Raw genomic sequence first — 25907 nt, 5'->3', positions numbered from 1 at the left:
CAGAGCAATGCTGGTAATGATAGTAGAATTGAAACGTGAGTGCTCAAATATCAGCAGATGAGTTCATTTAATCCTACTAGTCAGCTTCTTTCTAGCAGCAGGATGGGAGTTTGACAGCCAAAGCAGGGCCAATTTTGTCTCCTACCATAAGTGGGATTTAGAAGGAGTTAGGTGAACTGGGGTAGATATTGTCCATCCCAGGAAATGGAGAAGGAGGGATGCTGCTGCTCTATTGTGGAGCCTCCATTCTTCATTCTCAGAGCTTTGTATATGCTTTGTATATTTGGAATTGCAGGTAGAAAGGGACAGGTTAAGCCTCTTAGCTAGAAAACTGAATTTTTCTTAGTATATGTGTTAAGATTAGGCAGTAGTGGCAATATTGTCTGAATGCTAAGCAGTGTCACATCAGGGAAGCTGAAGGTACTTTGTCAGATCTTAAAAACTGACTGCTAAAGGAACAACCTTCTACAAAATGTGACATTACTGCTGCAGCTTTCAGTCTGTGACTGCAGGTCAAGTACAGGAATGCCCTAATTCCTTATGCTTTTTTGTAGCTAATGCTCTTCATGCTACCAACAACTTGCAAATTATTCCTGACTTTAGTCTAAAGGACTCAAGAGACCAGACTGTGCTGGGATTGGCTCTTTGGACAGGTATGTGCCCTTCAAGATGAGACTTTACAATGATAGGGAAGCTATGATGTGAACAAGATTTTCTTAAAGATAAAACAGCAGGTGTGTGTTCATGTTCTGGCTTGTGCTGCTAGGGAGGAGTTGTCAAGGAGGGCTTTAGATGGTTCTTCATCTTTTAAAATTCGTGTTCACATATGACTTAGTGAAAGATTTCTAGTCCTACAGCTTCTGCCCAGAACTGTACTTGCAGTTCTGTGGAATTCTTCTTGTGTGAACTCCCTAGCAGCTTTCATATCAGATCACTGTATTGTCTGTGCACGTTAACTCGGTTCTATTAGTCTCAGTGTTTCCGTTTTATAGAATGGAAGGTAAAATACTAATGAGTTTGAACTGTTCAGGCATGCACACAATAGCAGCTCAGCTGCTTGGATCTGGGGCATCCATCAATGACACCATGTCAGACGGACAGACGCTCCTACACATGGCAATCCAGAGACAGGACAGTAAGAGTGCCCTCTTCCTGCTGGAGCATCAGGCAGATATAAATGTCAGGTAAGATCCTAACTGATACAGCACTTACCTGCATATGTATCTAGGAGCAGGTGGTGACTGCCTTTGTATAATGGCTTGAGATTTGTTTCAGTTTGTGATTTACACAGTTTGGCACTGTTCTGTGGCACTAGTTATGGCTGAGGGATTACATATGTTAACTTGGACCTATGTGTAGCTCCATTGGTCAGTACCTCCTCTTGAGGCTGCAGAGGGAGGTGCTACTTAATTCTAGGTAAAACAGCATCCTCTGTAGGAGACTGAAGTCCTAGAGACAGGCCTAGAGGCACTGAACTTCTCTTGTCTCATCCATTTGCCAGCTTGTTAGAGCTGCATGTTTGCTACTATCTAAAATATATTAGATATAGATCCAGCAACAGGAGTCTGATAAACTTCCCTCCTCAGTATCTCCTAGACAACTTGATATTAGACTTAACAGAACATTTGTCTGCTTACATGACTGACAGGCTGTCTGTTAAATTTGGCGAGCTGTACTGTAATGAATGTCATGGGTACAAACTGCCTAATGCTGCTGTGCTAACTTCAACTTTTTAACAGTTGGTATTTGACTGTTGCTTGAAGTGTTGCCACGTTGCAGACAAAGCTGTTTGCTTCTGTGGCAGCAGGCTGGCTTGGAAGGAACTCTGTGCAAATAATGGCTGCACTGAAGGAATTGAGTGTCTCTGAGCTAAGAACACTAACTTGTTTTTCCAACTTTAGAAATCAATCACTTGCTAGAAGTGAAGGGAGGAAGAAAGGTAGACTGCAGAGCTGTGATGAAATACATGGTGTGTTTGTGATGGTCTTACCACAGCAAAAATACATACAAGAGGAGATAATTCTTGGCTTTCCCAATAAAGTGCTGTAGCTGAACTTTATGATGCACCTGTAACACTTGCAAGTGTCCCTGCTGCAGGACCCAGGATGGAGAGACAGCCCTACAGCTGGCCATCCAAAACCAGCTCCCACTTGTGGTGGATGCCATTTGTACCAGGGGAGCAGACATGTCTGTGCCGGATGAGAAAGGAAATCCTCCCTTATGGCTTGCCTTGGAAAACAACCTGGAAGATATTGCATCAACTCTGGTAAGACTGTCAGTTGGTTTAGTCTCACTTTTTTTCATCTTGCTAGCAAAAAAAGGTTTCATCAGCAAAAACAAACTCAATGCATGAAGAGAACAGACTTGTCCAATATTACTAATTTCTGGAGGTCTTTTTCTTCACCACAAATTCCTCTTTACTGCAGGAATCTTATAAATACTGTAGTCTGCATAACCAAATATCTTGCAGCCACTTTAATAAAAACGTAGAATATGCTGTCTGGATTCTTGATCTGGAAGGAGTAGGTATCTGCTTAGATCAGTCTGTAGCATACACGACTTGTGTAATGATCAGCTTTCTGAATAAAACTGAATACTCATTTTATGCTTTAGTGTATATGTTGCTTTTTATTGCATCTTAAAGTTGAACCAAGAAGGCCTTTAAAAGCTTATATTTACTTTAAAGACTGTTTACTTTCAGGCATGGGTGATACAGCAGGAGATTTCCTAGGAGATACAAGTAGACCTCCTTGTGTCTTTTTCATAAGGAAGTTACTTTGCTTTGTCCAGTTGTCTGCTAGAGACAACTATTTAAAAACTCTGCTTGTGACCTGAGAAATACATCTTGTAACTGTTCTTGACTGTGCTGGTATTGGATAAGAACATTTATGGAGTCAACACTCTTAACTACTCATGTTTAAACCTTGTAAATAGTTTGTAAAGTGGAGTGGAACAAGTCTTAAGTGCCACATTGCTCAAGTATGTAGTTCTCTAGTAGAAGAATACAAATATTAGCAAACAATTCCTGGAAAAAAACTCTCTCTGTTTAGTTGATTGTGTAAGAAAGCAGGTAAATGGGCCAGACCTTCAAAGGCAATGTCTGCTGATGCTGCTTGATTTACTGTAGGTGCTTGTCATTGCTGAAAGTGAGGTAACTAGTCCATCCTGCTTAAGATCTATCAAAGTATATAGATGAATATTTAAATTGTTAATAAATACCGTCTAATTAAGGATTACACAGTAAACAATAAAATATTGGTCTGGAAGACTTTAAAGTAGCTTCCTGAAATTCAGTGACTGTCACAGGAATAGACAAGGCATCTCAAGTTTTACCTCTAGGGGATAATGTTCCAGAAGCATTAGTCAGGGACTATAGTAGGAGCCTGTTGAAAAAAACCTTCACTGTGTCATTGTGCTTCTCCTTCCAGGTTAGGCATGGCTGTGATGCAACGTGTTGGGGGTCAGGACCAAGTGGCTGCTCACAAACCCTTCTCCACAGAGCTATTGATGAGAACAGTGAACAGATTGCTTGCTTCCTGATCCGCAGGTCAGACCCCTTCCAAGATACGAACCTTCTAACATGCATGTAGGGATGCCCCTGGCATAAATTAATTGAATGCTATCTTGAGTCAGTAACAGCTATGTGCTTCCTTAGGCTTTTGCTGGGTTGGGTGGGTGACACTTGAGATTCTGACCAATCCTAAATACACATTCTGTTACCTATAATAGCATCGTGTTCTTGATGACAAGAGTCAAACTAAAACCAGGAACTTGTGCTTTTGTAGAATGTGTCAGCAGTTGCTGGATCAGCTCTTGTAATCTTTTCTGTGACCTTTTTTCAAGCAGTTTAAATCTGGATTAAACATAATAAATTGACCGCACTGTGTTTGTTTTAGTGGGTGTGATGTGAATAGTCCTAGAAAGCCAGGCCCAAATGGAGAAGGAGAAGAGGAAGCCCATGATGGACAGACACCCCTACACTTGGCAGCCTGCTGGGGACTAGAGGAGGTGATCCAGTGCCTTTTGGAGTTTGGTGCCAATGTCAATGCTCAGGTGTGCGAACAAATCATGCACAATTTTTTAAAGTAGATTCTTTGCCTCTGACGTAGTGAAAACAAACTTTCCTCTCAGCTGTGTATTTTGCTTGATAGAGAAAAGAAAATCCTGCTCTTAGAGCTGAGCCAATGCAATGACTGCCTGAAGCTCTGCTTTCTCTCCTGTTCCTTTTTACCAGACCTGGTGCTTATCTGCCCGTATGGTGGTTAATTCAGGAAGCTATGCTGAAGGAAAATAATGATACAGAAAACTTCTTGCAGTGTTAGTTTTCTCATATAACTATGGGATTCAGTGTCTTCTGTCCCTAGTGTGAATTAAAGCCAGGAGCAGGGCTGTATTGTGCTGCAATTAATCATTAAATCAGCTATAGTGTAAAACTCCAGAGTACTCTACTTTGTTAGTATGTTTGGGAAATATCTTCTGTTATTGAGTAAACTGAGGTGATTTGAGTTACATTTCATTTTCGATTACACAGTAATCCTTAAACAGAAGCTTTATAAATAACAACAAAAGAGATGAATGGATAACATTTCTAGGTCCTGGTGCTGTTGAAAGTGACATTAAAATGAATCACAGAACACAGTCACAAAGCAGCCTTGGCTGTAAACTGCTGCTTGATGTGAACAAATGTTTAAACACCTCAGCTGACTTTGCTATTAAATTTGAGTGCTAATCTCTGCTCCCAGAATGACTGACTACATGGGAAATGTTATGGTGAGCTATTAAAAGGCCATGTAGCACAGGATTGAGGCCAGCCTGTTTGGAGAAACAAATCTCAATTTGCTTTTCTTACACTGTGGGTTTGAGCTCACCCTGCAGCTGTTTGGTGACCATGCTGAAGGAAGCTGGGTAGGTCACAGGACTAAGCTACTAAGTTGGTTTGACCCTTGAAAATTAGGGAAGGATTTGTGTACTACTGAGTCTATATATAACAAACTTCCTGGTTTCCTTCTAGGATGCAGAAGGAAGAACTCCAATCCATGTTGCCATTAGCAACCAACATAACGTTATCATTCAGCTGATGATTTCACATCCAGATATTAAGCTGAATGTACGTGACAGGCAAGGAATGACTCCCTTTGCTTGCGCTATGACGTATAAAAATAATAAAGCAGCTGAAGCAATTTTGAAGAGGGAACCAGGAGCTGCAGAACAGGTAAGCTGGGAGTGTTCAAACCATGCTGGTTTTGTTACTGCACTAGTTTGTGGTAACAGCTGTTCCACAAGCTGGTTCTGTTTTATCCTTTTGTGGCTTTACATGCAATCCGTTTGCCAGATGCCAGTTCTCTTTAGCAGGATTTATTAGGAAACTAGGTGTGTATGTGATATGTGTGAGTAAGAACATTAAGGGTTAGTATCTTGTCAAATCTTCTTATCTTGTCAATACTGAACTGAGAAACAGGCATATGTATGTATAAGGAGGAAATTCTAACTCTACTCTTGTCTTGTGCTGGACTAGTGCAGAAATAATCTATTACCCAGCTCTCCTAAAGCTATCCAAAACAGAAAACGTGACCTAAAATAACTGAATAATAGATGCTATGCTGCCCTGCTGAACTATAAAACCTCCAACTGTATCTTCAGGCTTCTGGTGTGACACTTCAGGCAGCTGTTCAGGAGGTTCTTCCTATCCTGTGTAAGTTTAATTACTAGCAAAATATTTGAGTACTTAGTGAGCTCTTGTAATATATGTAAAACATGGTTACAAATACAGCCAGTTTAAATATGCTTTAAGGTCAGCTGCAAGGTGAAGTTGAACAACATGTACTTGGTATTAAGCAAAAAAACCGAATTCTCAGGTTGCCCAGAGCAGCTGTGGCTGCCCCATCCCTGGAAGTGTCCAGGGCCAGGTTGGACAGGATTTGGAGCAACATGGGATAGCAGAAGGTGTCCCTGCCCATGGCAGGGGGTGGATGGGATCACCTTGGAAGGTCCCTTCCAGCCATTCTATGGTTCTGTGAATACACTTTGCATCAGCGTGGCAGGATTCCATGTTGCTTCCTTCTCCTGGATTAATTGCCAGATAGACTCAAGCTTGTGTCATTTAACTGAGTTTATCATTAACTGCTGCTCAGTACTTAACTACAACAGCTGTTAATCTTTTGTCTGTTTAACAATACTCTCCAGTGTGGGGTCAAGAAATGACAAGGTTATAATATAGAAATAAACTAGTGTGAGGCAGATTGGACCGAGCAGTTGCAGCAGATAATTTCTCAGTTTGGTTATTTGATAGTCACATCTATCAGGTAAGTCTCTAATGTCAATGAGGGAAAGGAACGAGATTCTACAGTTCAAGTAGAGGGAGCAAGTGTCTCTTAGTGAAAACATGTCCTACTGCATAAAACACCTTATTCTGCAGGATTAATGGATTAATTTCACATGCCCTTTCTGCCACAGGTTGATAATAAAGGTCGGAATTTCCTGCATGTGGCTGTTCAGAACTCGGACATCGAGAGCGTGCTGTTCCTGATCAGTGTGCAGGCCAATGTCAACTCCCGGGTCCAGGATGCCTCCAAACTGACCCCTCTGCACCTGGCAGTGCAGGCTGGCTCGGAGATCATTGTGCGCAATCTGGTGCGTGCTGGAGAGTCACCGTTCCCCTGCTTAAAAATGTGCATTCTGCCTTACTGCACAGTGCCTGCAGGCTGATCAATCCCGTGGGAGTGACACCACTTTTTCTGAAACAGAAAGTTCCCGTAGCCTGTACTGTTAGCTGAGCTGTTGCAGAAGCCTTCACTTGAGCATGTTGGGTTTGTGGCAATCACTAGGTAGTGTGGCTCAATTTAAAGAATCTTTCCTTGTGCTTTCTGCACATTTGAACACAAACACAAGTTGTAGCCAGTCAGTCATGATACCATTTTATACACGCTGGAGGCCTAGAAGTACCTCTGTACACCAGAGTCTTGCGTGCTTCATTCACAGAAATGAGCTGTTGGCTAAAATAGCCCTGAAACCATCTTTGAACATATTCCTTTTTGCATCTTGACAGCTGCTTGCAGGTGCCCAGGTGAATGAACTGACCAAGCACCGTCAGACTGCTCTTCACTTAGCAGCCCAGCAAGACCTGCCCACCATTTGTTCAGTCCTTCTGGAGAATGGAGTAGACTTTGCAGCTGTAGATGAAAATGGAAATAACGGTAAACTTTAAGTTACACAAGTAAATGCAAAACACTTCAGTAGGTCTGTTAATGGTGTCTCCTAGTGCTAGAGAGCTCACTGTGAATGGGCTTGCTCTGCAAAGGTGAAAGAATAAAAGTGCAGGAAATGAAAACAGACAGAAGGAGTTGTTTGAGAAGGAAGGTTGGGAAAGTGGAAGGAGGGTGTTTAATTTAGTTATTAGGCTGTAATTATTGCTGATGCTCAGAGTCTTGAACCTTCTTTTTTCTTTTTTTTTTTTTTTTTACTGTTCAGCTCTGCATCTGGCAGTGATGCATGGCCGTCTGAACAATATCCGGGTCCTCCTCACAGAGTGCAATGTAGATGCAGAAGCCTTTAATATCAGGTAATTACTTACAGTCTTAACAGACTAAAAGAACTGCTTTGTATTTTAAAATGTGCTGATATGCTGCTTAAAAAATATATTTGGCTTGTATTATATTATTTATACATGAATTTGGAAGTGTGCAAATGATTCTGTGTCTAAATTCTGTGCAGATTATACGTATGCACCAAGAAAGGAAAGTTAAAGTGGGGAGTTGTGTATGATGTACTGAGTTGCAGAGATGTAGCATTGTTCAAGTCTGAACCAAACTTGAAAGCAAGGAGAGTTGGATGAGTAACTGCAGTAGCAAGCAGACTTTGATCAGGATAACAAACTCTTTTCCCCAGAGGCCAGTCACCAATGCATATTTTGGGACAATATGGGAAAGATAACGCAGCAGCCATCTGTGACCTCTTCTTGGAGTGTATGCCAGAATACCCTCTAGACAAACCTGATGCTGAAGGAAACACAGGTAGGTGAGACTCAGCGACTACTAAATTTGGAAGTCACTCAAGTTGTATTCGTGGTACGTCACTTTTAAAGCTGGAATAATTGGCAGTAGTATGTTAAATACAGTACGAGGCACACAATACACAGAAACTTAAAAACTAAAAATCCTGGTCCGGACTGAATATAACACAATCTGCCACTCTGTTAGCAAGGAGTTGTTTGGCTTTTGTTTTTCAGTGCTCCTCTTGGCTTACATGAAGGGAAATGCGAACTTGTGTCGTGCAATAGTGAGAGCTGGGGCTCGCCTGGGAGTTAACAACAACCAGGGAGTCAATATCTTCAACTATCAAGTTGCTACAAAACAGCTTCTCTTCAGACTGCTGGGTAAGTACCTCTTGCTGCAGTGGGAAAGTGCTTCTGGCTTATGCTTCCAGGATACTTTGGAGGAAAGAACTCTGGACATCTGACTTAGATGACAGTAATTCCAGAGAGGTGGAACTTGTGAATTTTATACTACTGTCAGTGGGGGGTAGGAATACTAGTTTTTTTTTGTGATTAGCTGAAAAGTTGTACAATGCAGATTGTCAGATACTACTTTTTCTGGAAGGATAGACATGGAAACTCCTGGCTGGTTGTGTAGTCCAATGGTCCAAAACACACACTGCTTTTTAACTGGTGCTGTACTGTTGCTGTGGACAATGTGATTGAAAGCAACTACAGATTGCCTACAAACAAGACTCCAGCTCCTGCAAGAGTAGTTAAATCCATTATACTGGGTGCAACCTAGAACTGGAAAAAACCTTCATGTTTAGTGTACTCAAGACGTGTCTGAGCTCATTTTGCCTTCACATTTTTACCTCTAACAGATATGCTGACAAAAGAACCTCCCTGGTGTGATGGCTCCAACTGCTATGAATGTGCTGCCAAATTTGGAGTCACAACAAGAAAGCATCACTGGTAATATGAGCCACCTTGCTGTGCTTACCGGGAAATGGATTCCTCCCCAAATGTAGCTAGGCTTGTTCCTTCCAGTAGTTTAATGTAGGTGTATAACCACTAACCCAGCTGAAACATTCCATCCTGTCTTAGATCAGAAACTTGTAGTCTGACTGAAATCATATTTTAAGCAGCTTGTGCATTTAATATTCTGATTGGTTGTAAATGAGGAATCATGTCCACATTCCAGTGAAACAGGATTTAAATACCCAGTTGTCAGGGAAAGAAAGTGATGCACTTCACTCCACAGAGGAGCAACAATAACAGAAGTTTAGTGGTAAATGTGGCAATGGTTTATCGGAACTTGATGGCAAAGGTGCACTTGATTATTTCCTTCAGAGAGGATGGGGTCTGGGAGAGCTTCCTGTGGAAGCATGAGGTTCAGAGGGCAACAGCTGGGGCTGTGGCTTACCCAGGAAAGGCAGGAGGGAGCACACCACCACCACAGTGGTGGGAAGACCTGCTCCAAAACAGGTGGCAGATTTGGGCAGGTGTTGACAGCTCAGGTTTGGGATGCTGTTTGTAGTGTGGAAATGGCTGAAGATGAACATGAGCTGCTCTTGTGTAGATAGGAGTTGCCTTTTTTAACTAGTCTGAAGTTGTACAAAACATGCTGGGTTGGAGGGGTGTTAAGCTAAGATTCTTCTTAGCTCAGTATGCCAGAGAAACTCCACGTGCATCAGCTGAAGCAGTACCAGGTGACTCACTAGTACAGAACCAGCATGTGCTGTCGGCATTAGTAAATTATTCCATGACAAATACCAGAAGATACAAGACAATCATAGCATTTCAATTGCTAGTGTGTATTTAATGATGCTATCATTGATAAAGAATGTCAAACAGTAACATCCTGGTGTTCACTAGGAGGGAATTCACTTTTCTCCCACCCCTCTTCTATCTACAGCCGACACTGTGGACGCCTGCTCTGCCATAAGTGCTCAACAAAGGAGATTCCTATCATAAAATTTGATCTGAACAAGCCAGTTCGAGTTTGCAACATCTGCTTTGATGTCCTGACTCTGGGAGGAGTCTCCTAGTATGCTCTGGAAGTAAAGGGATTCCCAGTCAGTGCACCTGACAGCAGCTCTGCTTACAAGCCCTCGGGATAGGGAAGAGGAGGCCTATACATGTCTTCTGCAATAGACTGAACAAATTAAGGACCCTGTTATGATATACTCTGGTATAAATGATTTTGTATGACTGTAAATGTATCGGGCTGCGATAGACTTCACTAGGAATCAGTGGATTGTTGAAACCAAGTGACAAAAGAATTTAGACCCTCTTCTAGTTGCAGTGGGGTATGGAAGCTGAAATTTATACTGATTGAATCGGCATAAAACAGGTCTGTCCTCGACATGGTGCTTTGCACTGAGCAACTCTATTAAGTCCTGTGGCTTTCAGGCTGCTTAGTAGAGATGGCATTAAGTTTCAGGGTAACCAGGTATCTTTCTTTGCTTTGTCTTAAACGTTCCCCTTCTCTAGAGAAGACTTCTTGTGAAGCTAAACTGAGCTGTTGCAACCACTGTTCAAGAAACTCTTCAGACCCAGGGGTAGTTCTAAGTATAGCTCAAGAATTGTGGCCTTACAGTAACAGAAAGCTTTACAACATCTGATGCGAAGCAGTCAGAATTGCAGATCCACGTCTTGATACCTCCTCAGCAAACGACTCATTAGCTTTAGCATGTTCAAGAGAAGTGCAAGATTGTTTTAGGAAATGCTCTTGCTCATACCTGCTGGAACTGTCAGTCTTCGTTGCACTTTCATATTTACGTTGTTGGTCCTTCCAGTTCATGGAACTTGTATAAATGACCGTGAGTTTGCTGAAAGGCCTGAGCATGTGCTAAAGGAGAAACACTAGAACTGGTGAAGTCTAACTCACAGTACAGCAATAAATGCTGAAGTGCATTAGGAATCCCAGGAGGGAGAGTAGCACTTTCCTTGGGTTTAAGGAGCCTGAACTGCTGTGGGAGAGTCAGTAACCCTACCAGTGTAGAATGTGCTGCACCTCTAGACACTAAACTTGGGTCCATTTTCAGCAGGATTGCTGGTGAATGGAAGTGTTATGTGGAGGCTTCCTATACTAAGCTGCAGTATTTTAATCTAGGCTGGTTGTGCTCTCTTAAACATGCTGAATCTGTAGAAACCACCACATTGTCTAGGTAAACACGAAAGTACTTGGCTGGTAGACCAGCTTTGGTGGGCAAAGGCTTCAGCTAGAAAAAATGGGTACTTAAGCAAAACTACATGCCATGTTAAGGCTGTTTTTATTCTAAGAGATAAAGCTAGTATAGACTCAATTCAGCATTCCTCATCTTTACTACATGAATTGGTGTGCATTTTTTAATGACTGTTACTTCCAGTGAACAGGATGGACAGGTGATGATGTGTTGCCCTGTTTGGAGCAGTGACTTGTTCATCTTAAAGAGTAAGATGAGATGATGAACCAGACTGCTGCTGTTATGGGAGACTTGCTCAGTTTTTCTCAAGCTTGTACAAGGAGAGGATAGGAGAGGGTGCAATTGCTGACATTTGCATGATTAATTTCACATCAAGTCTCACTTGATCTGCACTTTCATCTTCCACTATGCATATATTGTAACTGGAATCACCCCTGTACCACTAGGGAAGAACAATGGATGACAATACAAGCTTGCCTCACTGTTTGATGTCTGCTGCTGTCATGTTCCAACAGAATGCTCTGGGTAACACAGCTGGTCTCTAACACAGTTACTAAAGCAAATGGTGAATCTCTGGCATAATATTGCAGGTGAATGAGGGAAAGTAGTGGTGTCAGTTAATGTTAGCTACAGTAATTAATGGTGTCAGTTAACTGCAATTTACAGTTTGGGGGGTTTTGAGTGAAATAGATGATGGAAACATTGTACTTCTGGTCCATTGCCTTCTGATATTTCAGGGTGTCACTGGTTGCACATCTCTAGCAGTGAAAGATAACGATGGAGAGAAAGTGCATTTGGTGAATGAAGTTTTGATTGTAGTCCCATGCTAACATGTTGTTTTTCCTTCTTGGTTTGGAGCTGCAGGGATGTAGAGGGATAAGAGTGTGCTCAGAATGCTGAAAGACAGTGCAGAGGAGGGGTTTTCCAAGGCCACAGCCTATGGGCTTCAAACTGATTGGAAAACTGCACAGCATGTAATTGCCAAAGCATTTAAACATCACTTTTTTCAGTGGCTTCTCTGATGGAAGGGGCAAAGGAACAGGGAGCTCAGCTCTAACAGATGAAGCAAGTTTTTTAATGATGGAAAATGTGGATCTGGTGAAAATTCAGCTTAACTGAATGGCAAGTTTAAGGCTGGGTAGTTGGTCTTCTGAAAAGTAGGATATTGATTATAACTGTAAAACTCTGGGAAAGATCTGGGAAACCATTGGTAGTGCTCCCACTTTGCTGTTTACAGCCAGTACTGTCCCAGCTTTCTTACTGAAGTCTGAAAGGAAAGTTAAGGTTATTGTTAAATGTACAGCCTGAGGTGTTCATTAAATTTAAAGCAACTAAGTTCAGCAAATTCGATCCTTTTAAAGTGCCTTTGAGATAGTTTCCTTCCAGTTAACTCTAAATAGCTTTCTGCCAGAGCTAAAGGGGAAAAGCTCACTTGAACCAAAACCCAAGTTAGTTCTTTTCTAGTTCAGCTGAGGAGTTGACCCTGCCAGACAACTGGTGGGACTCAATTCCTTACACACTCTGCCTAGTGTTGGTCTGAACTATCAGACCAATGAGACTTTTTTGGGAGTTTTGCTGGCAATGCTCCACTACAGGGTACAAATGTGAATGAAGCAATTGGTAATGTAGTGGTGGTCATCACATTTCTAACTCTAAACAAACTGCTCTTCCCTTTCTGTAGCATAACACAGTTGTGACCAAACCCCCCACCCCTCTTACCCCTGCTGTTTTTTAGTGGTATCTATTAACTCGAGACTCAAGTCTGCCAAGCACTGAACAAAAGGTTAAATGGAAAATCAGTTTGTGTCCCTGGAAGTGCTGCTGTCACACGAGGCTTCAGGCACTTCAGCAGGGACACATGGGAAGTTGGGTGGTTCATGCTGTAGCTTTTTGTTCTGAGACTGGATTCCTTTTGATTGCAGTCATCCAGCACTCTTACACAAGCAAATTCCATGGTCCAGCACTCTTACACAAGCACAAACTGTGGTCTGGCTGAAATTTTGTGTCTGTAAAAGTTGCAGTCACTGTTTCACACCACTGAGTGGAGTGAGAATGTTGCTGTTGAGGGTAACAGAGCAGAGTAAGTTGCTGGCTACAAGCTGACAGATGCCTTAATGACTTCCCTTGCTGGAGATAACAGCTTGTCCAACTGCTCATAAACTAACATGTAACAGTATGGGAGGCCAAGGCTGGATTGTTTTGTAGATCAAATGTTAATAGGCAAGTCCTCTTTTTTCTGTAACCAGCAGAGGTGGTCACTGCAGCAAACTTGTCTTTAGAAAAATCAAAGCTTGTATGAGTGACAGAAGTAACTGAACCTTCTAATACCCTCTGTGAAGTAGAAAAGGAAGTCTTAGAACAATGGCATTTTATCTGCAATGTTTGTCCGGAGTCGTCGTAAAAATGTATTTTTCCAATATGCATTACTTTGTTGTGTAATGATTCTACTTGTAATAAAATGCAGAACTAGATGATGCATCGTGAGGTGAAACCTTGCTAAGGAAGTATCTGCTCCTGTAGAGACAGCTGCCCCTCTGCAAGCTATCCTTACAGACCACGAAGAAAACCAGGGATCCAACATCCAACTGGACATAACAACTTTATTCTTTGTTCTGAAATGAGTCCAGGTATTCATTTTCATGTTGTGGAACTGCTACAACTGTTCTTTTGGCTGTCAAGGTCTGGTGTTCTAGTTTGTACCATGTAGTCATCTCGAATGCCTTATACTAGACTTACCTATAATCAGTCTTGTGAAACAAATCCGAGCTCCCCATGGGCCAGAGCTGGTTCATGGAGTTCATCAGTTCAAGTTATTAACACTTGGTGCACTCAGTTGTGTTCTGGAAGCAGCTCAGCCCCCTGGGAGAGCAGAGAGCTCCTTCCTGCAGCTTCAGTTGAGGAAAAGGAAAGCTTCAGTGCAACAGCAAACCCAGCCAAGACTTCTGGGTGAGATTGTGATGCATTAGTCTTTTGTTAATAAAACTTACTGAAGTACAGATGAATGGCAAGCTTTATTAGAGCACTGTCTGTGGTGACCTGAGCCCTCTGTAGCTGTCACTGTTTTCTTCCCACCCTTTTCCACCTTGGGAGAATCCAGCTGAGCTGCTGAATTGGAGTTACAAGTACAGTAGTCTTGGAGCATTTCAGGTCAAGTGAGGGTGTCTCCTTGTTTGCTTTAATAGATATCTCATTCCTAGTGCAAGACAAACTCTTCCCCCCCTCCCCCCCCATATTTTCAAACACTAAACAGGAATATTTGTGGTTTTCAACCAACTTTAACTTAAACCACCACCTTCCTGCCCTGCCTTTTTGCAGCAGTTAATTTGATTTTTTTTTGTGTAGCTCTTGCACTCAAAACCATCCCCTCAGCACTATTTGCATAGTGATTGAGTATTACAGCAAGATGAAACTTGCTTAGAAGGTCAAGCTGGTCCACCTTCACTAGAACTGGTTTGCCCTCACAAACTACTTCTTACAGCATTTAATAGTCTGGAATTTGCTGCAACTTTTAAATAGCTCTTAAAAGTTCTTTTAAAGGCACTTGCCAATCATTTGGGGGGATGGTTTCACCACTTTAACAAGAAATTGTATTTAAAGTGGTGATGTCTTTTTAAATGTGGTCAAGGCCAAAGTTGTGGAGGCAGTGAAGTGCTGCTTTGTAGCTCTTTCCTGCACCTTTTACACAGCTTGATCTTCAGCATTGTGTGAAATGAGTTGCTCACTCCACCCCCAAAGATGGCTCAAGCCCAGGGATGAGGTTCGGTTCTGCCACACATCCTACTCTCCCTGTGAGTGCTAAGAGCTGGCACAGCAGGGCAGTGTCTGGAAGAGCTTCTCTTCAGGATGATGATTAGGTAAAAAAACCCAAAACCAAAACCACAACCCCCCTGCAATGTTACAACAAGCATGTGCAAACATGTACGTTTAAACTGCTGTATGACTTCGGCCCTGGCAGCTGTAGCATCCTCTAAGCTTTTATCAGTGAGAAGTGCTGTCACCTGTCCTACTGCAAGGGAGTGAATGGTGCCTCGTGTAAACTTGCCAATTAACTAACTAATCACTTAGATTCTGGGCGTCTCTTTAGAGGTGATGGTAGCTAAAAATCAGTTTATATACACTTTCCAGCTACTTATACATAGGTGACAACTGCCTTAAGGAGAAGAACTGACCACAGCTCAGCAGGGACCTGTGCCACCACTGGACCATGATCTGCGTGTCTCTCTCAAAGCTTGGCTACACCAAAACTGATTTTAACAGCAGATTCCATTAAAACCAGCAACTGCTTCCCTGCAGCTTGAGGTTTGTAGTGCCTGAACCCTGTGCAGGTATTCCTTCCTCCCTTTTAGCCCCACCCAGAAATGGTAATAATCTGCCCTGCATTTCTGGGAGTCACTCATATTGCTGAATTCTGCCAGCTCTGACACAGTAAATATGGATTTTAAAGGAGCTGGGTCTTGTGAGGGCACATTCAGCTCAGGTTATAATCTGATAGGCACAGACCAGATGGCAGCAAGTCTTATACCAGAATGGAAACAGGAGCCAGATTACAGTAGGATGGTTGTGTTGCCACCCAGGCAGCAACAACAAAAAAAGCTATTTAGAACTACTCATTCCTGATGAGAGCAGTTTGAAAGTGGTGAATCACAGACCAGGAGGGCGAGGTCAGTATCAAACAGCAATCCTCACAGGTGGCTTCAATATCTTGGCACAGTATCTAATGCAAACACTGAATGAGGAAATACAGCTCTGGCCTTTGCCTTCTCTACTCCAAGAATTTGATAAAGCTTGTGTATAACTAAACTGCACAAGTTCCTAGATACTGTGTATCTTAATTGCAGAAGAAATTCAGGGTTCTCCCTGCTACCTTTAAACTCTTTGGAGCGAGTCAGGTGCCTGAGAAGGAGCATCAGCACTGCCCTGCAGCAGGACCTGAGGACTGTGCATGAACTGGGGGCAGTGATGCTGCAGCAGCTCCTGTGCTCACTGACCTCGCTGCCTTAAACCACAGCACATTGTCCCACCACTGTGCACACAAACATCCATCTCCTGACTGCACAAGAAGGCAGTTCTAAAATACAATTCAGGCTCTGCATCTTACAGTTTGTTGCCAGGTGTAAAAATACCATAGAAATAAAGCAAGCATCCTGTTACTTGAATTTTTAGCCACTAACCTGGCTGAAGTGTTTTCCCCTTCTCTCAACTCCATCTCCATACGTTAAAAAGCATCACAAATACCATGAGATTGTTATTGCTCCCTTTGCACAGATAGGTGGAAGGGATGGAGCTGGAGCTGCCCACCCAAAGTGCAACGTTTCACCGCAGGACTCTCCCTGCCCTGGAATGCAGCGCCTGCTATCAGCCCGTGAGGACACACTGCTCAGCCAGGGGATGGCAGCCCTCATACTGCTCCAGGTGAGGGTTATCCAGGTCCCCTCTGTCGCTGTGCTGGGAGGAGTCTGGCTGGCCCCAGGGGGGACCTGTGCTCCTCACACACACACAGCGACTCCCCTGCGAGCCAGGGCGGTACAGCTTCCGAGGGACTCCGGCCCAGTCTCTGTGCACTCCCCCACTAGGAATGGAAAATGAAAATAAATTACAATTCAAACCCATGAAAATGCTTCCAGTCAATAGAGAATCCTTAGAACACAACTAAGACAATATGGGAAAACTTGAACTAACAATACACTCACTGAGGTAGACTTTGCTCCCAGCAGCCACCATCCCACAGCTGATAACCTTCTTATTGGCTGTGCTTCAGAAACCTGTGGCCTGAACCTGGTTTCATCACTGCTGCTACAGGCTCTGCCATTTTGAGAGTGACCAGCTTCTGCATTCCATGCATCCATTGCTGGAAAAGGAATCACAGCCTTCTGTAGCACAGCAAAATGCCTTTTCTGGAGGTACCGAATTGCTCACAGATGATCACACATCTTCACAGAATCACAGGGGCTTGGGTTGGAAGGGACCTTAAAGATCATCCACTCCACCCCATGCCATAGGCAGGGACACCTTCCACTAGACCAGGCTCTTCTAGGCCTTCTGTGCCTTGACTAAACACAGTGATTTTGAGAACTGGGGCAAAAGAAAAAGTACTTCCCCAGCTAATTCATCATGTCTCTTAATGTCTAAGTGTCTCTCTGGGGGCCAAATCCTGCCTGTTCCCCAACCACTGCAGCCTTTAAGCCTCTTACACAAGTCACTGCCACATGACACCTGGTCCCAAGGCTGTCCCCAAGCTCAGTCACACAGAGAAGCAGATCCCTGGGGTACACAGTGCTGCTGGTGGGCTGACATGAAGCCCAAGCATTTTGCAGTGCGGTCTGTGAAATGATTTCACCTTCAAGCAAAATAGTCCCTGAGCTGAGAGATAACAACTAACAGGAAAGTAAGTAGGAAATGACTATCCAAAGCTTAACCTCATTTTTATGTGGTTTAAGTGAAAATGTTGTGGTATCAGGCTGTGAAACTGTCTGAAAAATGCAAGTTAATGCTTGTATTTCTGATAGGTGACAGAACCTGTTTGAATCCCAGTCCTACTGGGAATTCTGTCCTGTTTTGCTGAGAACAGGAGGATCACGTGCACATGTGGCAAATTCTTTGATTCCAGTGTTACAGAAGAGGTTCAGCCTGGAGAAAAGGAGGTTCAAGGGGGACCTTCTCACTCTCTACAACTCCATGACAGGAGTTTAGAGCCAGGTGAAGGTTAAACTCTACTCCCAGGGAACAAGGGACAGGGTAAGAGGAAACAGCCTCAAGTTGTGCCAGGGGAGGTTTAGGTTGGATATTGGGGAAAATATCTTTATGGAAAGGGTGGTCAGGCACTGGCACAGCTGCTCAGGGCAGTGGTGGAGTCCTCATCCCCGCAGGGATTTAAAAGCTGTGTGGATGTGGCCCTTGGGGACACAGGTTAGTGCTGGCCTTGGCAGTGCTGAGGGAATGGTTGGACTTGGTGGTCTCAGAGGGCTCTTCCCACCTGAACAACCCTATGAATTTAGACAGGGACAGAGTCCATGCCTGGCATATTCCAGCCCTGGCAGCACCACTGTACACTGTGCCAGGTCACAGACCTCAGCTACCTATGGAGTGCAGTGGCTGCAGGAGCCAGGACAGCTTCCCACACCCCTCCTGCCAGGAGAGGCAAGAACAAAGCACAGGGCACCCAAAAAGGACAGGAATGCTCTCCTCCAAAGGGTACAAGTTTACCTCTGTCTGGAGCACCAGAACCGGGTGCCTTTAGTGGAGCTCCATTCAGAGTTGCAGGGTGGGAACTGCTGCTTCTTCTGCTCAGTTTCTGCTTGGAATTTGAGAGCTTCCTCAATGGCAGCCTCAACCTCCCTCAGGGCTTCTGTCGGTGCCCCATTTTCATCGTAGAATCTGCCCACCAGCTTCCCTGGGAGAGGAGATCAATTAAGACCAGTGTTTCTAGGCAAGGAAGATGCATCATTCTGGCGGGGTTTTATTTTTAATTTGTTATTTAAAGACAAAAATAAAAGGAGATGGCACCATGGCCCAATTTTAGAACCCAATTGAGCTTACATCCCTTCAACCCCATGGAGCACACAGCAATTTACCCATATTAATAAATCCATGCAGGATAAGCTTAAGCACAGACTCATTAAAGATCTGCAAACTAAAGACAGTTTCAGCTGCACAACCCAGAAGCCTTTCCCACCCATGCACCTCCTTCCCCAAAGCAGTTTCCCTGCACTGCTGCTCCTATAGTCTCCCAAGTCCTGGTGATTTCTGGCTGGCTCCATGCTTTTTGCTCGGCAGAGACAATCAAAGCAGGGCAACAGCCAGATGGGAAAACTATTAAACTTTCCCTTGGAGGGAAGCAGACCTCGAAGATCTGGTGTGGCTGCAGCTCCAGCTGGTCCCCACAGGGTTCAGGACGCTGGGCACAGCTGAGAGACCCTTACCGTGGTGGCACCCTGTAGGTGAAACCTGCCCTGGACCTCCCACCATCCACCTGCGTGGCCCTTGTGTGAGCCCGCCCCGTGACACGCACCCACCGCGACACGCACCCACGGGCTCGTAGTTGTCGCGGTAGAAGTTCAACCAGCTGTGGATGGAGAGCAGCTCCGGGGGCGACAGCCCTGACACGTTGTCCACCAGCCCCGCCGGGGTGAAGTCGCCGCTGGCAAACGCTCTGGTGGCATCTCTGCCTGCGGGGCAGGGGGTGGCGAGACCCCCCAGCCACAGGGTGAATTCCTCAGTCACAGAGTGAATTCCACAGCCAGGGGATGAACCCTCCCGGCCACGGAATGAGCCCCCCAGGCATGGAGTGAATCCCGCAGCCCGGGGTGCGACCCCAGCCATGGAGTGGGCTCCCCAAACACGGGGTGAGCCCTCCCTCCTCCCAGCCGGGGCTGCGACCGCCAGGCACGGAGTGAACCCCCCAGTCAGGGGTGAGACCCGATCACACACACAGACACACACAGACAGACACACCCCAGCCCGGGGATGATCCCCTCCCCAGCCACGCCATGCCAGGCCCACACCCAGCCCCTCCCCGCCCCACCAGAGGTACCTGCGAGCCTGCTGTAGGCGCCGCCGGGCCCATAGTGCTTGCGGCCCCGCTCCACATCGAAGACCCGTCCCAGCAGGGCGAGGTAGAGCCCGGGCTCGCCCGGTGCCCCCCGGTAGCGGCGCAGCTCTGCCGCGCTGAGCAGGCGGGCGCGGGGCTCGAACCCGTGGCGCAAGAGGCAGGCGGCGGCCAGGCACAGCAGTCCCGCGGCCGCGCCCCGCCACATCGCGCCGCGACACCACGACGCTTGCACGACCGTTTTCTCGCCGCACGGCAGCGTGGCGGCCAACCACGGCCGGCGCCGCGTGCGCAGGATGGCCGGCCCGAGGGCGCACTTTACGGCAGTGTGGCAGCGGCCATGGAACGGTTCGGGTTGGAAGGGCCCATAAAGCTCATTCCTTCCTTCCTTCCAGCCCCTGCCCTGCGCAGGGACACCTGCCACGATCCCGGGTTGCTCCAAGCCCCGTCCAACCCGGCCTCGAACACTTCCAGGGATGGGGCAGCCACAGCTCCTCTGGGCAACCTGGGCCAGGGCCTCAGCACCCTGACAGGGAAAAGTTTCTTCTTAATGATGTCATTCCTAAAGACCTTCTCAGAATCACAGAATCGTTAGGGTTGTTGGTGCCCTCTGGAAATCACCCGGTCGAAACCCCTGCCAACGCAGGGTCACCTGGAGCAGCTGACACAGGAAGGTCCGAGTGGGTTTGGAATCTCTCCAAAGAGGGAGACTCCCATGCCCTCCCTGCGCAAGTCGGTCCCAGTGCTCTGCCACACTCACGTAAAGAAGTTTTTCTCGAGTTGAGGTGAAATGTGTTCACGGCCGTTACTCTTTATCCGGTCACTGCGCACCACTGAAGAGAGTTTGGCACCGCCCTCTTGGCACCCCTTGGAAATATTTCTATGAATTAATGAAACCCCCTCTACGTCTTCTCCACGCAGCCAGGCCCATGTCCCGCAGTCTCTCCTCGCTGAGGAGCCGCCCCCGCCGGTTCCTCCGCAGCCGCTCCCTCGCTCCCCGTCGGGCCCACGGCGGCTGGCGGGTCGGCGCTTTGCGGCACCGGGGCGGCGCTTTGCGGCGGTGTGGCGCTTTGCGGCGGTGTGGCGCGGGTGCCGCTTTACGGCGGTGTGGCGGCTCCGCGCTGACAGGTGCGGCGGGCGGGAAGTTGCTGACTAAGGCGGGCCGGGCCGGGCGGGGACCGGCGGGAGCGGCGGCACCGGCGGCGGCTGCGAGGGGCTCCTGAGCGGCTCATGGGGACGGCGGTGAGCCACAGCAGCGAGGAGGAGGAGGAGGGTGCCGAAGAGGGCATGGAGGGGGCGGCCGGCGCGCCCCAACCCGGCGCGGCCGTGCCGGCGCTGCCGCCGGCCGAGGTGCTGCTGGAGCAGGCCCGGCTGCGGGAGGCCACGGCGCGGCTGCGGGAGGCGGCCCTGCCCGAGCCGCTCGTGTCGCGGCACCACAGCGCGCTGGTGCGATGGCTGGAGGAGCGGCTGAGCCGCGGCGACGAGGCCGTGAGCCTGGAGCAGTTCTGCGAGGTGCTGGAGAGCGTGTCCCGGCTGGCGGCCGGGTCCCGCGGGGAGAGCGAGGAGGTGAGAGCCGGCAGGAAGCGCCGTCCGCAGGGAGCGTGGAATGGCTTGGGCAGGGAGGGACCTTGAAGACCATCTCCTTCCACCCCCTCTCTCGGGCAGGGACACCTTCCAGTAGACCGGGTTGCTCAGAGCGCCGTCCAGCCTAGCCGTGGACACTTCCAGGGATGGGGCTCCCCTACAGGGATCCGCCTGTCCGGGCCGGGAGGGTGGTCGGGATCGGGGGAAGGGAGGCGGGGGAAGCGCCGGGGTGCTGCTGGGGGTCGGTCTCCCCGAACCCTCGGTGTGGGCGGTGGCACCGGCTCCGTGGCCATCCACACGACCCTGGAGACCCCGTCCTGGTACCTGGGGAGAGGCCAGGCCAGAGGGTTCTGCACAAGGTTGGAAAAGCGGCTGCTGCAGTTGATATGTCAGCTACTAGATATCCCTTTAAAACTTATGTGACTTATCAGTGATCATGCTCAGCAGCCACTTATGAATAAAACTGGTATTTACAGCAATATTTCTGCTGTTGCTACTGCTGAAGCAGCTGAGAGCACAGGTGTGGTGAGAACATAGGTAGGAAATTCTGCCTGAGTAATTCCTCTTGATACTTACTAGCATTATCAGCAAGTCAAAGTTTACCACGCTTAATTTTACTGGAGCTTTTTAAAACCAGCAGTGAAATTGTCAAGTATCTCTTTTATTGTAAAGTAGAACTTTTGGGAAACTTGCAAGAAAGTAGTATAACAGAGATCCCCTTCCACAGCCAGAAGGTGTTAAGGGCAGCTTTTAAGGATAGAAGAGAGTAGTTTCCTCTCCGCTGGGATTTCCAGTTTTCCCCTTCTGTGGGAAAGGATATGGAGAATTTAATATCTAGAACACTTAAGCTTTAGCTTTGCTCTGTAGCAGTCCAAAATGCAGCAGAATACCCTGCTGGGAATTCCACACTCACTTGAGAAAGTGGCTGTGTCTGAATTCCTTAGTGCAAGCAGTTCCTGAGGCTCAGCAGTCACTTCCTGCTGTCTTTGTTTTGCTCCCGAGTAGCAGAATAACTGTGTAAACTGTTAAATCACTCACACGCGCCTCAAATCAGTGCTGACAGGTGAACAAGGCTCCTGGAAACTGGGAGGAGATTCATTGTCCTGTACAGATAGGTGTGTTTCTACCAGACTGGTTTAAGCAGCTTGGTAAACTACTGCCTCCACTTCCAGTCCTTTTCAAGAAGAGCCAGTAACAAACACATCTTCATTTGTAACAACAGCAAGGATGAAATTAGTCCATTGGGGTTCTTTCTTTTAGCACAAACAGCTGAGCTTTGCGGGCTGCAGAAATATTTTGAGGGTTGTCTGTATGTCACGTCCTCCTCTGCATGAAGAATCTATTTGTTTTGGTTTCATTTCCTGCTCTAGGGAGTGGGGAAAATGCTTGTCACAGGATTTACCATGGCGCGGATATGTGGTCACATCTGGTCTGTCCAGCAAAGTCGAGATGTTGAGAGTTCTGTGGAAAACCTTGGTGTCAAAGTTTCTGTAGCTGGCACTAACCCATGAGCTGTGGTAGTTTGAGCTTTCCTGGGTGTGTTTTACACTGATGAGAAGTCAATTTGGGGCTGGCAGGTCAATAGGTTTCACTTTTTAATGTTTATAGAATCCTGTCTGGAGCAGCCCAGGATTTGATCTGCCCTTTCAGTTTCTCTGTTCTCAGTGCAGGGCATTGAGCACAGGCTTCAAATGCTTTATGAGCAATGTTTAAACGCAAAATCTGTTCTCTAGATAAACTGAACCTTTGAATCCTTCTGGGTACTGCTTCAGCAGTTGTCATGTCATGTATCCAGCTTTGGCTGGCAACATTAATGCTGCTGAGAGCAGAGGGTGAGATACAAAGTTCTCCCAAGTCACCTTTCAGATACTTTGTTGTGCCATCCAGCTCCTGAGCTGTGAGATGAGGGGCTGATTTTTCCATGTGCCGTATTTCCAAGCAATCCTCTCACCCATCATTTCCTAAGAAAGATGTTTCTTACATGCTTCTTCATGTTCAGGGTTGAACTGTGTGGAGTTACTGCTTTTATTTAGGAGTAGGATGAGCTGCTGAATTTGTATCATGTCCCAGTCCTGCACACAAACTCAAAAATTCTTTGAGTACAGGTTGATGCTCCAGTTTTTTCCCCCCACTTTATTTTTTTCCCCCCATTACACTGGACAGCAGTGGAAATTGTGTATGTTTTTTGTCAAATACAGAGTTTAAGTTATACTGAACAGTCAAAAAATAATTTTAGAGTTCTAGGTTTGGTGCAATCTCCTGAGATCATAGGAAGAGCTTAAAAATAAAATAACAAAATACTGCATTAAGATGTGAAGAAAAGCATATATGTAGTAATCCTTTCTTACCTGAGAGTATAAAAAATTGGTTTAAAGTAAGTGTCAGCAGATCCAGCCTTGTTGCCTTGTGTTTTATTGTCACCAGTAACATCACAAAACTTGCTCAATTTGTAGTTTAGTAATTGTGCAGTTCGACTTCAAATCTGAAGAAAAACGGTGAGAATGGTGTGGTGTGAAACTGTACATTGAATTGTTTTGGCAACTGAGTTATGTCTGTTAGAATTAATTCCCTCTGGCTTGTTGTCCTCAAGCAGAGGTGATGGCTTTTTGTTTCGGGATCAGCCCAGTGTCCGGGCTGGACTGGCTGTGGTGCCTGCTGGATGTTCAGCACCAGTTTTGCCACTCAAAATAACTTTTTAAGGGTGATCATTATTAGCTTGGGTTTAGCTGTGTGTATAAGACGTCTTTATAAAGCTTCCAAGCTGAAATTCAGCTCTGTGCCACAGAAGTGCCATGAGAGCTTTAGTCAGCTAAAACGCTGTGTTTCGATTCTGTTGTCTTCTGAGGACTTTACTCTCATTTTACTGGTGTAATTATGTCATGGTTAATTGGCAGGTTATTTTGAGCTGATCATTTCGGGTTACTGCTCTTTAGGATAGCTCTGTTAATGGTACATCAAGTTTGATAATCAGGTAACAAACCAAGAAATTGAAGCAGGAGCTTCCTCCTGAGCAGCAGAGATCCCTTGACTCAGACACTTGTGAGATCATCTGTTGTTAGAGACCAAATTTACTTGGCTTGTGTGGCTGAACTTGAAATACAAAGTTCAGGGCTGTGAGACTCAAGTCCTGCTTGTAAGGAAATATCTTTTGTAAGTGCATTCCTAATTTATATGAAAAAGGTGGATGCTCCTGAAATACTGGAACAAGTTCCACTTTTTTAGCAATTAAACAGAAGTTTGTTTCAAAATTAAATCTGATTGTGAAAATATAGCCAGATTTTTAATAGTAGTGTGTCACTGGATCATGAGTTCTCTGCATTGGTTAGTTAAAGCAAGTGACATTTATGAGCTTAGTTCTGTTTTATAGGCTCAGCTGAATAAAAATACCTTGTACTTTTGTTAGTTCGAAGTTTGAAATGCTATGTGAGTTGCTTTTTGTACATGCTCAACATAACTTTTTATATTAAAAATTTTATTATGGTCAAAGTTAATAAAACTGCCAGTGGTTCTCTTCAATAAAAAAAATTCTAACTCTCTCCACTGTTTTCACAGATACTTAGACAAACTATATTAAACTGGTATTTTGTGTAGGAGAACAGTTTATGGGAGGAAAATCCAATTGAAAAAATATTACTGTTCTTAGGACTATTTCTTAAATAAAGAAAATATGTAAACCCTGAAGGAATTTGAGTGGATGCAGTGAGAGAGGGATGCAGCAGTGATGAGTAATCGAAGGTGTGGCTTCTGGAACCAAACCACCCTTAAACTGAGGAGCTTTTTGGTGTTTTGTGAGCACCTTCCTCACAGTCCCAGCTGTCCGTGGATGGATCCTGCTGATTCACTGGCGTATATGATGGGCTGTCTCCACCTAAGCATGACTCCAGTTGACTTTTATAGGAAGGCAGTGCAAATACCTTCAAACTTGCTAAACACTGCAGATTTCCAGCCAGGCTGCTTCCTGTTACCGTGAATTCAGTACTTTGGAAAGTGGAGTCTTTTGGTTTTGTTTCAATAGTCTTACAATGTTTATTGCTCTGGTTTCTGTGAAATACCTTGAATTTCTGCTTTAAGGAAATATAAATAATAAATAATAAATAATAAATAAAAAAAATAATAAAAAAAAATAAATAATAAATAATAATAAATTTCCTTTTTTGTTGCCCTTCAGGCCTTTGCACAATTTGATGCTGAAGGAGATGGCACTGTAGATGTGGAGAATATGCTGGAGGCTCTCAAGAATTCTAGTGGAGCAAATCTTCAGGGGGAGCTGAGCCATGTAATCAGGCAACTGCAAGCTTGTTCACTGGTGCCAGGTATGAGGGCAGAATGGTGGAGGAAAGGGTTTCCCAAGCCCTGCCCTATAGAAGAGGTGCTGCTTCAATAAATTGCTTTAATAGCATTGCTTATCCTAATCTTATCAAAACCATCCTCCAGAAGGTTCTTGGTTCTCTAGTGTCAAGCAAGTGGAATTGCTGTAAATAAAAAATTTCCCAGCATTACATGCAGAACTTCATTCACAAATGGCCTCTGTTTCCTTCTCTGTGTCACTGGGGAAGTCTCTTATCCCCGTTTGGTTTATTTCACAGACAGAAAAGTGTTCTTTGCAGAATTTTGGTGA

At 45.4% G+C, this 25907-nt stretch overlaps 3 protein-coding genes across 7 annotated transcripts in view; 2 read left to right on the top strand and 1 right to left on the bottom strand.

Annotated features, from left to right (window-relative positions):
- The window catches only part of ANKFY1 (ankyrin repeat and FYVE domain containing 1), a 32307-nt gene extending 18151 nt beyond the window's left edge, over positions 1-14156 (top strand). For all 3 annotated transcript variants that reach the window (XM_032130031.1, XM_032130028.1, XM_032130030.1), the window contains exons 13-25: positions 555-653; positions 1031-1184; positions 2098-2266; positions 3429-3547; positions 3897-4053; positions 5012-5212; positions 6454-6630; positions 7046-7193; positions 7468-7558; positions 7885-8009; positions 8225-8371; positions 8854-8944; positions 9888-14156. In XM_032130031.1, the coding sequence (XP_031985922.1) occupies positions 555-653; positions 1031-1184; positions 2098-2266; positions 3429-3547; positions 3897-4053; positions 5012-5212; positions 6454-6630; positions 7046-7193; positions 7468-7558; positions 7885-8009; positions 8225-8371; positions 8854-8944; positions 9888-10020 (1811 nt within the window). In that variant the 3' untranslated portion in view covers positions 10021-14156. The remainder of the gene's footprint in view (positions 1-554; positions 654-1030; positions 1185-2097; positions 2267-3428; positions 3548-3896; positions 4054-5011; positions 5213-6453; positions 6631-7045; positions 7194-7467; positions 7559-7884; positions 8010-8224; positions 8372-8853; positions 8945-9887) is intronic.
- On the bottom strand, positions 11652-20746 carry LOC116453983 (neuferricin). Of its 2 annotated transcripts, none has more exons than XM_032130032.1 (4): positions 19691-20744; positions 19185-19325; positions 18364-18550; positions 11652-16729 (listed from the first exon to the last, which is right to left on the bottom strand). In XM_032130032.1, the coding sequence occupies exons 1-4, from the start codon at positions 19911-19913 to the stop codon at positions 16516-16518; spliced, it is 765 nt and encodes a 254-aa protein (XP_031985923.1). In that variant the 5' UTR covers positions 19914-20744; the 3' UTR covers positions 11652-16515. The 2 variants fall into 2 exon arrangements, with proteins under 2 accessions (XP_031985923.1, XP_031985924.1); XM_032130033.1 differs by lacking the exon at positions 11652-16729 and adding an exon at positions 17661-17787 and having other exon boundaries at positions 19691-20746.
- A 149-nt stretch (positions 20747-20895) lies between these two features.
- The window catches only part of ZZEF1 (zinc finger ZZ-type and EF-hand domain containing 1), a 56189-nt gene continuing 51177 nt past the window's right edge, over positions 20896-25907 (top strand). For both annotated transcript variants that reach the window (XM_032129758.1, XM_032129757.1), the window contains exons 1-2: positions 20896-21271; positions 25458-25602. In XM_032129758.1, the coding sequence (XP_031985649.1) occupies positions 20936-21271; positions 25458-25602 (481 nt within the window). In that variant the 5' untranslated portion in view covers positions 20896-20935. The remainder of the gene's footprint in view (positions 21272-25457; positions 25603-25907) is intronic.

The sequence above is a fragment of the Corvus moneduloides genome, chromosome 20 (genome assembly GCF_009650955.1).
Source record: "Corvus moneduloides isolate bCorMon1 chromosome 20, bCorMon1.pri, whole genome shotgun sequence".
NCBI classification, from domain to species: Eukaryota; Metazoa; Chordata; class Aves; order Passeriformes; family Corvidae; genus Corvus; species Corvus moneduloides.
The sequence above is the reverse complement of the archived record's forward strand: the minus strand, read 5'-3'. Positions and strand labels throughout refer to the sequence as shown.